This window comes from Lissotriton helveticus, chromosome 7 (genome assembly GCF_964261635.1).
Source record: "Lissotriton helveticus chromosome 7, aLisHel1.1, whole genome shotgun sequence".
Classification (NCBI taxonomy): domain Eukaryota; kingdom Metazoa; phylum Chordata; class Amphibia; order Caudata; family Salamandridae; genus Lissotriton; species Lissotriton helveticus.
In genome coordinates, this window is record NC_136068.1 from 1,182,662,701 (window position 1) to 1,182,674,919 (window position 12,219).

Consider the following 12,219-nt stretch of genomic DNA (forward strand, 5'->3'; position numbering starts at 1 on the left):
CCCGCTGAACACACCACCATCCGGAGCTTATCTCCCCCCCCCCCCCCTTCCACCCTCTCCGCGGTAGATCATTCTCCCACTCTAGCCCCCCCCCCACTCTCACTCCCCATTTCCCCACCCTCCCAACTAGACCCACAGAACATACCACTTCCCTTACCTTAACACCCCCCCTCTCTCCCCTCCCATTTTCAGCCCCCACTATCTTCCTGCCACTCCCATTGTCTCCAGCCTTCACTCACTCCTCAACTCACCGGCGCCACCTCCCACTGACATCTCTACCTATGCCTCCCACCCTCCCCCTACCTCACCCACACTCGCCCACAAATTCTCTCACAAATTCTCTCACACATCGAATGCCATCCCACCCAATATTATTGCAGAACCCTCCACTAATGCTAGCATATCCCCCCCTTCGGTACCCAGCTCGCTTTCCAGCTCACTACTCAACCACTCGCCCACGACTCTCATCACCAACATCACCCCCAATACATCTCTGGACATGATTTTATCCACCCTCCAACAAGTCAAAGAAGATCTCCTACAAGTCAAAGAAGATCTCTACACCATCAAAGAACTTTTCCATTCACACCCCAGTCAACCCCCCACTATTCCACTACCCAAAAAACACCCCCCCCGCATACCCACGCATCCAACTCTCCCTGCGCTGGCCCACTATCCCCGCTCGCAATAACACCCACCGCCCCCATCGCGCCCTCAACTCCCTGTCGGACCGCGACTTATGCTTCCTCCTTCGCTCTTTTGGCCCAGGTCCCGTAAAATACACAACCATCACACACCTCCCATTAACCCACAATTCTCACAAATCCCCTTAGGCCCCCAACACTAAGCAACAGAGGCTCAGTCCCTAACAACCTCAGAAAAGTCCCCCTCTCTCTAGAAGTCTCGACCACCCTTCTCACACCTAGACTCAAATGCATCCTACTCAATTGCAGATCGGCCCAGAGACACTCCTCCGACATCGCGGATCTTGTCACAACAATGGATCTGGACCTAGCCATTCTGACTGAAACGTGGCTAACTGAAGCTTCTACACCGATAATAGACATACTAGTCCCCCCCAATTATCACATCATTAGACTTGACAGGCCTGGCAAGACGGGCGGGGGAATTGCTTGCATTTTTAGGAGCAACCTCTCTGTTACCAAAGCCACCTCCCCCTCACTTCCTGTGAACTCCTCTGCCTCGAGATCGCCAGCGAGGGCAAACAAGTTTGTGCCTTACATCTCATTTATCACCCACCTGGGGACAACCTCACCTTCACCCAACAACTCATGGACACGATCACTTCCAATGCCGGTCGGCAGATTACTCAAGTCTACCTGGGTGACTTTAATCTCCACTGGAACGATCAGAAAGACGCAGTGGTGAATAGTCTCAAAACTTTCCTTAATGCGCTTGACCTCACCCAAATATGCAACAGACCAACACACGACAAAGGCTCGATACTCGATCTCATCATCGCCAAAGAGGACTCTACCCAACTGGAGGCGATCCAACCCTGTGACTGGTCAGACCACCACATTATCACCTTCTTTATCAACGAAAAAGTTAAACTTAACCCGTCTCAACCTACCAAATCCAAGATCAGGAAAAGGGACATGAAGAACCTTAACCCCAACTCCCTGCCTCCCCACATCTGCAATCTCCTCCTTCCCCCTTCGGACGCCTCGGATGTTCAATCACTGCCCGATCATTACCTTGGCTCTATGAACTCAATAGTCAACGAAGCCGCCCCATTGCAACTGAAGAGAGTCTCCACCAAGAACTCAAACCCCTGGTATGACGGCAGGCTCAATGATGACAGGCGTGCTATGCGTCTGGCAGAGCGCACCTGGAGATCTGACCCCTCTTCACTGCATCTCAAAACGCTTAAAAACAAGAGAAATGCCTACTTTCGGAAAATAAAGCGCGCGAAGTCTGACTTCTTTAGCCTCCAGCTGGACCAAGCAAAAAACAGGCCAAAAAAACTGTTCGAACTAATCAAAACTCAAACCAAGACACAACCCTTACAATCGAACAGCACAACAAGCGATACCCCACACTGCGAAGACTTTTCTACTTTCTTTAAGGTAAAGACCGACAACATAAGAAGTGACCTCATCAATGACGTAAGCCGATACCCCAGCCACACCAGAATGTCTAACACTCAACCTAATAATAACGCATCATGGTTGTCCTTCGACACCTACTCTGAAGAAGCATTACACAAAGTGCTCGGCACCTTGAAGCCCTCTAATCCCCTCATAGACCCCCTACCTGCCAATGCTGTAAAAGACTTCATCCCCTTGCTCCTCCCACTTTGGACCAAAATCATCAACAGCTCCCTCCAACAAGGTCTCATCCCAGACTCCCTCAAGGTGGGGCAAGTCACGCCTATACTCAAGAAACCTACAGCTGACCCGTCTGACTTGAACAATTACCGCCCTATCACCAATATCCCCACCCTGGCCAAACTGCTGGAAAAATGTGTCCAACTAACAAAACACATTGACCAATTCGCTCTCCTCAACCCTCATCAAGCAGGCTTCCGAGCAAAACATAGCACGGAAACGGCTATGACGCACATAATTGATGACGCCGTCCAAATCCTTGATCGCAATGATTCCTGCCTCCTCATCCTTCTTGATCTCTCCTCAGCATTTGACACGGTCAAACACGAGAACCTACTGGAGTTGCTAAACACTAGAATGGGTCTATCTGGAACTGTTCTCAAATGGTTTACGTCCTTCCTACATAACCGGTCTCAGAGGTTCAAGATCAACAATGTGCTGTCTTCACCTGTGCCAGTCGATCTAGGCGTCCCACAAGGATCTTCCCTTTCCCCCACACTGTTCAACCTCGTCATGGAACCTCTCGCCACCTTGCTCCAAGCATCCAATGTACAATTCCATATGTATGCTGATGACACGCAACTCTTCCTAAAGCTACAATCCCCGGAAGATATCAAACTTCTGAACTCCACACTTAGAAACACTCAATCTTGGCTGGCCGTTAATCACCTCAAACTAAATGCTCTGAAAACTGAGTTCCTACTGATTTCACCTCCTGCGAAAATTACTACCACCCAAATCTGGCTTAATCACCTTACAGCACTCCATGTCCAACCCACCATCGTGGATTCTGCGAAATCCTTAGGCATCACTCTTGACGCCAAGCTCAACATGCAGCAGCACGTTAGCAAAGCAACGAAAGGAGCTAACTTCCAAATCAACACTTTGAGGAAACTTAAACCCTTCCTCCCGGCCAAGGACTTCCAAACTGCTGTACAAGCACTAGTCATCCCCCGCATAGACTATGGAATTGTGGCCCTCAGCGGACTCCCGCTATCAACGACCGCACCCCTAAGAGCCTCCGTGAACGCTGCCGCGAGACTCGGTACTGGTTCAAGAAAACACTCGCATATATCCCCAGACTTAAAATCCCTGAAATGGCTGCCCTTTGAAGCCAGAATACAGCTAAAAATTGCCGTTATGACACACTCAGCCATACACCACAAGGCACCCAACTACCTCGCTCGAAAGTTGTATATATCAGGAGGCTCGAGATCCAACAGAAGTGCAAAAAGTCTACTCCTGAAGCCTCGTAGATTCCGGAAGGAAAAAACATACAAACGCTCCTTCTCAGGAATGGCACCCAGGATCTGGAATGCGCTCCCTCCTGAAACCAGGCTTATCTCCTCCACTGCATTTTTCAAGAAAGAGGTGAAAACCACCCTTATGGCCAAGTTCACCTGAACTTTAAGGTTGTTGGATCAGAGACTCTGCATCGCTTTTTATCATTGGTTACCTGACTGTATATTGGCATTATATCCTTACTTGATTGTGACCCTTTTATGCTACTCTCCTACTACCGACCACTATATGGTACACACTAGTTTGATTACTCACCCTCTTGATGCCCCCACCCCTTGTTCTCTTTAATTCTAAGAAAATGGTATAAGCCATCCCTTCAGCCAAAGTTTACCTGAACCCTATTTTAGCTGGATCAATGACTTTGCGCTGTCCTATATTACTGGCTACCAGATTGTTTATTGGTATCTTATCTGTACATGACTGCTATCCTAATATGCTTCCGATTTTTATACTGTTCCCATTAGTCTGTTTAGTCACCGTCCTGTTGCCCCTACCTCTGTGAAGCGCTCTGATATCTGTAAAGATCTTGTTCGCGCTATATAAAACTTTGAATAAATAAATAAAGTCTTCATATTACTAAGAAAATTGGAGCAGCAGGGAATTCCTCAAAAGAACTGTTTTTGACCATAAAAAAAAAATAAACGCTGCCGCGAAATGAAAGCCTTTGATGCAGCAGGGGGCGGAGCGGATCCCTTTGAAGTGAAGCTGCTGGCGGCACCACGCTGGGGAAGCAACAGATGGCTGGCTTTGATGTGGTGATGCAGGCAGGCGGATAGAAGCGCGTGCACGGGACACATGCACTTCTGGAAATCCGCATTTTTTGAGAGCTTAGTTTAGCTCTTAGTTTAGCCCCAATAGTCTCGAGCTATTAATTCCTGTGGAATTTAATAGTCTAGACCTAAAAACAGGGGGTTTATAATTGAGAAGAACTTGAATCTTATTAACATTTAACTTATAAGAGAGGTGTATAAGAGAGGTGTGGCGCCGCGCCAGGGCGACTGATGCTGGGGATCACGGTTCGATCCCCGGCTCCGGCGGCAGGAGTCTGCCCAGCACCATGCGACTCTGGGCAATAGCTCGCTTAATCTTCCCAACGGCGCCGAGATACCCCTTCGGGGGTGATTCGTGCGCTATACAAGTACTGGATTTACATTTTTACATTTACATAACCTGAAATTGAGCCGAACTCACTAGCTACTTCTGTTATCACTTTTAGCGCTTCTCCTGGTTCTGGTGAAAAGACCGCTATGCCATCTGCATATGCGATGACCTTGAGGGAGTTTGTTCCCGACTTAAAAGCACATATTTGGGGATTATTTTGCAATGCTTGAATGAATGGCTATATAAAGAGCAAATAATAAAGGTGAAAGAGTGCACCCCTGACGAGTTCCACAGAGTACCGGAAAAGTTGATCATTGCAATCCTGAATACGCTAATTTGGCACAGGGTTTATCGTATAAAGCTTGTATCTGCCTTTTACATTGACCCTTAATCCCAAAAGCTGACAAAATGGCCCAGAGAAAGTTCCACCCCACTTGGTCAAACGCCTTCTCTGCGTCTAATAATATCATTCTGAGTGGGGTGGATCTTATATCTGCCACATCAAAAGCAGTCACTGCCATACTAACGTGGGCTGTTGTATCCCTTCCTTGGATGAACCCATGCTGATGGGGGGGGGGGGGGGGGGGAGACCAAATTAGGCATTATAGGGGATAAACGGTTTGCAAGTATTTTTGCATAGATTTTTGCGTCCTTGTTTATGAGTGAAATTGGCCGATATGACCCACACTCCTCTGCTGGTTTTAAAAAAAAAATAATTTGAGTTCTTTTTCATGGTCCGGGAGTTTTACCACTTCTCTCAAGAAACTCTATTAACTGGCTAAATGGCTCCAGCAAGACATCTTTAAAGGTTTTATAAAATTCCAGGGCAATAGTATCTTCCCCTGCTGCCTTGCCCGATGGTAAAGAGCTAATTGCCATTTCTAGTTCTTCACCTGATATGCTCGCATCAAGAAGATCAGATGCCTCACTCCCCATATTTTTCAAAAAGCTATTCTGAATAAAGCTGAGAATATCTTCTTGCTTAGGTCGAATCGTTGGAGTATACAATGCTTATTCTTGTAGAGTTTATGTATCTGTTTTATTGCGAAAGGCTAAGCGGGGAATTCAAGTAGTAGGTGGATGAATGAATAGATGGAGAAAGCATGGGTGAGTGACATTGTTTTTGACATTGAATGCTTAAACTTATATGTGACTGTAGGGGCACTTGCTTATAAGGCAGGCGTGTTGGAATGGTGTGAGTAAGTGCCTCTTTTGACATGATTAGCACGCCACATTTTGCTTGGAAAATGATTTGGTTTCGATTGAAAGTGCAGTGTACCTGACAACCAGGTCCCTTGTGCCAGAGGTCCTTCACTAAAACTGTACCATGATTGGCAACTTCAGACCCCTCTGTTAGTCCTTAGTAAATGGTACCTAGGGCATTGGGACTGAAGAGAATCCCCTAGGCAACCCTCACCTAGACCATGCAAACTGTTACTGCAGCCTGCATGACTTGGTGCAGACAAATTGACAAAGTCGACTTAGCACACTGCCTGTGTGCCATGTCAAAGCAGCACTGCCTAAGGCGTTAAGTCATCCCTCTAGCAGGCCCTACAAGCCGTTCGGGAGGATGCACTGTATCTTAGGTGTGGGCATGTCTGCATAAGCAGATATACCCCAACAATATTAAAGTCTATTCTTACTATTTTCAGTGCCAGGGAAGCTTAAAAGTGTGTGTAGGCACCCCAGGTAAGAGGCCCATTGGTCCCTCCTTGTCGCTCCCCTGTAACACCCCTAAATCTAGAATTTAGGTGGCACCCCAGACCCTGAAATCAGATTCCTGGCAACCTCAGAAGAGACTGACTCTACAGCGTTGCACCAGCAGAGAAGACTGCCGACACCAACTGACTTGGCCCCCGCCCTGCCAGCAACTCTCGACTATCCTTGCCCACAAGACGTCCCGTCCTGCAGCCCAGCGAACTCCAAAGCTTTGAGAGGTCTGCCTGCCTTCGACAAAAATAAAGATCTACCGAGGACAGCGGAGCTGTCTAGAAGAAACCACCTTTAAAGAACAAAGGCCTCTGCCCTGAGGAACTGCAAAATCGCAACCGGACCCTCCCCTGCACCCGACGCCAATGGCCCGAGTCCAATTGGTGCACCGGTCTTGTGAAGGTTTTCCCAGCGCTTCTGAGCAAGAGTCCACCTTGATGCCTGCAGCCTGAACTCAAAGACCCAACCCCCTCCACCACGACCTGCAGCCTGAACTCAAAGACCCAACCCCCTCCACCACAACCTGCCCGGTAAGACTTTTCCTATACCTAAGGACACCCCTGCACCTGAAACCTCTGGGCCTTTGGGAGCGTGACCAATGGTGTCCCAATGTCCCCTACAAATCTCTACTTACCTGTGCAACTGTGGGTTTTCTTCGCCCGGCCTCCTGGCCTGAGGCTGTATACTTTCTGCAAAACCGATCACCCCCATTGACTTTTTGCTTTTGGCTCCCGATGCTGTGTTGGCACTCTGTACCTGGCTCCCCTGGTGCCACTAAGAATGTAAGATCGGCACCCAGCCCCCTGTGCTTACTTCCACCCCTGGAGACTGACATAACATACCGCTTTACTCACCTGTGTCCAGAATCTATTTAATTACCTCCTTTCTCCTTTGGATAACATTGGTGTCCGATCCAGAGTTTAAACCCTGGACTTGGCAGTGCCAGTGCTGCTGGAGGTACTGATTTGCTACTTACCTGAACCTTGTCTGGTGCTGATTCTTCATCTTGAATACCATTGCTGTAAGTTGTACACGTAACTGCAAAACTGCATTCTCGTTTTCCTCCCATAGGTTAACATTGCTGAACTGAAAATTGCAGTGTGTCCCCTTTTTAAAGTGAAAAGTATTTTTCTTGAAAAACATACTTACCTTTTTAAGTATTTCTTGATCTTAAAATAAACCTTGAAAGAAGCTTCTTTTTCTAAAATTTGTGTGGATCTCCTTTTTGAGTTGTGTGTCATTTATTAGTCACTGTGTGCATAACAAATGTCTTGCACTCCTCTGTGTTGGGTCTAAGGCTCTTTGCCCACTCTACCACAAATAGAGCTTTTTAGTTCAGAATTAAATGGGTGTTATTTTATGTATTATTTTAACTTAAGATATCCTTAGTTATGATTTAAATTAGAAATGTCGATGTACATTAGATGTATACGTTTTTGGTAAGTTTTACTGTTTCTCTGCTTCTAGGTGGTCTGAGGTGTTTGTAAAAGGAGAACAGACTGTATTAATATTTATTGCAGAAAGGGTAAGTAGACTGGAAACCCACTACTTTCTGTAAGCTAATCATGTTTGCTAAGTTTCCAGCATATACATTGTGCACATCTGCCTTTGATCTGTTGTGAAGTACGCTAGTAGGCATCATATATCTGCTTATTTAATGGCTAGTTTATTCATTCCCAGCTAAAAAAACATTATTTGGAAGTCTCCAAAGATTTTCTTGTAATTGTTGAAATTTTTACTTGCATTGTGAACACATATATCGCCACACTGACACACCAGTCTCTCAAATCCTGCATTGAAATCACTGCTTCGTCATTGTGGCCTCCTGGAAGACACAGCAGTTGTACACCATTATGTGGGTTATGTGGAAAACACAGACCTGCATTCAGAGGCTAGTAGATATGAAGGTCAAGACAAGTTAGGCTATCCTTCAGAGTTATTTGCAACCTGGGTTGTAGAAATTCTTTAATACTCAGCAGTAGAAATTCCTATTCAATATTTGACAACCCCCTTTCATCACTTGGTAGGTTCTAAAGATGTGTGCAGAAAATAGCCTCTGAAAAGCTCTGACTGTTTGGTCAGTCCATAATTGTGAACATTTTGAACCACTATCTGCATTATTCTACTGTGAAGTTTCTTAGGATGTGAGTCAGCTAACAATGTGTTGTATTCAGTGGGATGTTTCATTGGGGCCCTGGCTCAGCCTTTAACAGCAAGCATACCATTTATCCATCCTGCCTGCCTTTCTCTGTCTCCTGATATTTTTCTATTTCTTCCCTTCTGTTTTCTGGTTTACTTTCTGTTCCCATTCCTCTTCTGGTTTTCTTTTTCCAGTTTATTCGTCTTCCGCTTTGTCCCGTCACTTCCTTTCCACATTATATGAATAATTGCCTAAATAATAAAACAAAACCTCGTTCAACCTTCTCTACCCTGCTAAATGATTGAAGAAAGGTGGTAGAAGGACTTTATGGAGGATATTTTTGTGCTAGGCAATACAAATCAGAGACATGTATGTAGTGTGTGGTTTTAAGTCTATATTTTGGCTTGGACCTTGTCTCTGAAAATGAATCATGATCCATCCTGCTCTTCCAGAATTTGTCTTTCTCCTTACTTCTCTGTACTCAGTATCATTTTATTTTTCTAGTACACCTATTATTTTCCTTTTGTCAAACATCTTAAACTGCGGTATTTAAACTGAAATTTGTTGTTGAGTTTAAATAATTAAATGCTAATCTTTGTCACCTCGAGATTTGTTTACTGCCTGAACTACATCTGAACCCTTGTTTTGCACTGCAAATGTTTGGACATCCAAAATTCTTACCCTCTTTTCCTTTTTTAGCATGAGGATTTGTTCATTTACGTTCACAACTTGAAGTTGAACAGCCTGCTGAGGTTTAAAGTCCCGCAAGATAAGGAGGCTTCCGTTCCATTAAGCTACACTGCATGTTTTGGAAACCGGTTCATCACACTGCTTTCATTGTGTAAGTTGTGATTTATCTGCTTGGCCTTGATTAATTTGAATTTACATTTTATCTTAAGCTATATACCAAGTTTGTGATGTCATCATTGCAATTGAGTGTTTTACTTTGAGGCAAGTACAACCTGCTACAATACAATAAAATAACATTTACAGAAGTCTAGAGGCATTTATCCTTTTTAAGTCTGTGTTTTGGGATGTTCTCAGTCACAACAGGGCTTAGAATGTTAGTCAAAATGTGAATGCCTTGTAGAGGTAGTGTGTGCATGGTTTGTTCTTTTGTGATTAGCCGGGCTGTAATGCAACCTTTGGGAGTTGGTAGGCAGGTTGTACACTTGTTTGACGACATACATTTTTATTCTGTCTAGAAGAGCTGAGTAGTATTTTATTTCTTGCACATTGCAAGTCTCATCAAGGTGGTAGACCTTGATTTGTGGCTGTTGTTGAGTAGTTGCTTTATTGCTTGTATCCGTTGGGTTAGTTTCACAAACGCATAACTTTAAATTAGGATGTGGGAATTATAAAGTCAGGAATGGGGGTAGAATATCACCCAGGCACTTGTACTGCAGGACTTGTCGGCCACCTATGACACGGTCGATCATGCCATCTTGATCGACCGTGTCAATAACGCGGGTATTCAGGGCATGGCCTTAACGTGGATTGGATCTTTTCTGCACCAGCGGTCTCAGGCAGTTCATCTGTCTACTTACTCCGCCTCTTATTCTCCCCTTTCCTGTGGAGTCCCACAGGGCTCTGCCCTGTCGCCACTCTTATTTAGCCTTTATATGCAACTTCTCATAGCTTCCCTCCGTCACACCCCGGTCACTATTTTCAATTACGCTGATGATTTACAGTTGATTTTTCCTGTTGATTCTACCCCTTCCTCCTGTGCCAATTTCCAATCACCATGCTTGCCATCTCTGAGTGGATGTACTACAGCCAGTTGAAACTTAATGCCAACAAGACGGAGTTAGTGGTGATGGGTGGGTTGGCTAACCCTTGGAACCCTAGCTTTTGGCCCTCTTCCCTTGGGTCTTTGCCCAGCCCTGTCAATTCGGTAAAGAGCCTAGGCGTAATCATATGTAGTGACCTGTCTATGAGGCCTCAAATTAATGCAGTTACATCATCCTGTTTCTTTCATCTGCGCAGGATTCACAAAATTTGTAGGTTCCTTACTACCGAGGCACTCATTCTCGTCATTATGGCTCTCGTCATCTCCCGTATTGACTACACTAACACCCTCTATGTTGGGATACCTGTTTACCATCTTTACCGGCTGCAGCTGGTGCAAAACCAGGCAGCGAAACTGGTCTTTCATCGGCCTAAACACCAACATGTCTCGCCCCTGATGAGGAGACTGCATTGGCTCCCAGTGGCTTATCACTGTATGTTTAAACTTGGCTGTACTGTCTTTAAGGCCCTATCCGATCAAGCTCCTGCATTTATTACGTCTAGCCTCCAGCGTTATGTTCCCTCGAGAGATCTTCGGTCCACTTCACACAACTTGCTGCTTGTCCCTAGGTATAAACGGAAAAAGAATGGTGGCCTGTGTTTTTCCCTCCTGGCTCCCACACTGTGGAACTTTTATTTATTTATTTTTTTATTTATTTGAAAGGTTTTATATAGCGCTGGCTAGACCCGGAGGTATCAGAGCGCTTTACATGTGTGAAAAACAAGATTACAAGAGTTGCTCAAAACAAAACATAATAGAAACAATAAATAACAACAAACATTCCGTTGAGGTCTAATAAAGAGAGAACAACGCAAGTGCAGATACATTTACATATAAAGTGGCAGGGGGGAAAAGATTAAGGGCTGAGCTGTGGGTGAGGTAGAAATTTTGAAGGAGGTAAAGGCGGGGGTCAATCGGGATGGGTTTTTAAGGGGGAGGTGGGAGTTGGATGGAGGAGAAGTACGTGGAGGTGGAGAGGTTAAGGGAGGGAAAGTAAGGAGGGTAGGGTCAGAGGAGGTCCGGGACTGATTAAGTACCCCAATATTTGACGAAGAGGTGCAGTTTAAGGTCTTTTTTGAAAGTATTGTAGGAGGATTGTCTGGAGCGGCGGAATGATCCAAAACAGATTAATAAACAAAAACCTATGTAATGAAAGGGAACTTTTCAAAGCAAGAACATTGAAAACAGTAAGGACCTTCTCACCAGCTCAACCAGTAAACCAACCTTATTTTAAGAGAAATGTGAGCAGGCAAATTGCTGTCACACTCAGAGCAATAAAGCCAATGGCAGAAATGGGCTAATCCACTACCCCATGTAGTATGCAGTCATGGGGAAAAGAAGAAGGTAAATTATATTCAAAACAATAAAAGAAGGCTAAGCAACGACCCCCTGCTCATGGCTATGCCTGTATGTAGAGATTTGTATTTTATGTTATTTTTAAATATGGCATACTGGCTTAACATTTTTATAATAAATAATTTGGCTGTACTGATTTTGTTGTTGTTTCGCATAATAGACATGTCAGGCCCACCTCACTCCCTCCCGATCCCCCTCAGACTTTGCCCCAGCTATGCTTGCTTTCGTAAATCGCTCAAAACTCACTTCTTTCAATTAGCCAATGAGTAACTTCGGTGCACCGTCCTCCTGCATTTGTTTTGAGCGCCATGAAACCGTCTGGTGATCAAGCGTGGTATAAATGTTTTTAACATAACATAACGTAGGTAAACATTACGGTGAACCACCCAATCTCACCCTCTGGGGGATTTTTTGGGGCCCTAAATTTGTCCTCGGAATATATAGATCTGCACATGTATTAGTATCCATCT

General features: G+C 45.1%; 1 protein-coding gene across 1 annotated transcript in view; it reads left to right on the plus strand.

Annotated features, from left to right (window-relative positions):
* The window catches only part of NOL11 (nucleolar protein 11), a 451,282-nt gene that overhangs the window by 60,355 nt on the left and 378,708 nt on the right, over positions 1-12,219 (plus strand). The window contains exons 5-6 of the mRNA XM_078654327.1: positions 7,932-7,989; positions 9,304-9,445. Of these exons, the coding sequence (XP_078510453.1) occupies positions 7,932-7,989; positions 9,304-9,445 (200 nt within the window). The remainder of the gene's footprint in view (positions 1-7,931; positions 7,990-9,303; positions 9,446-12,219) is intronic.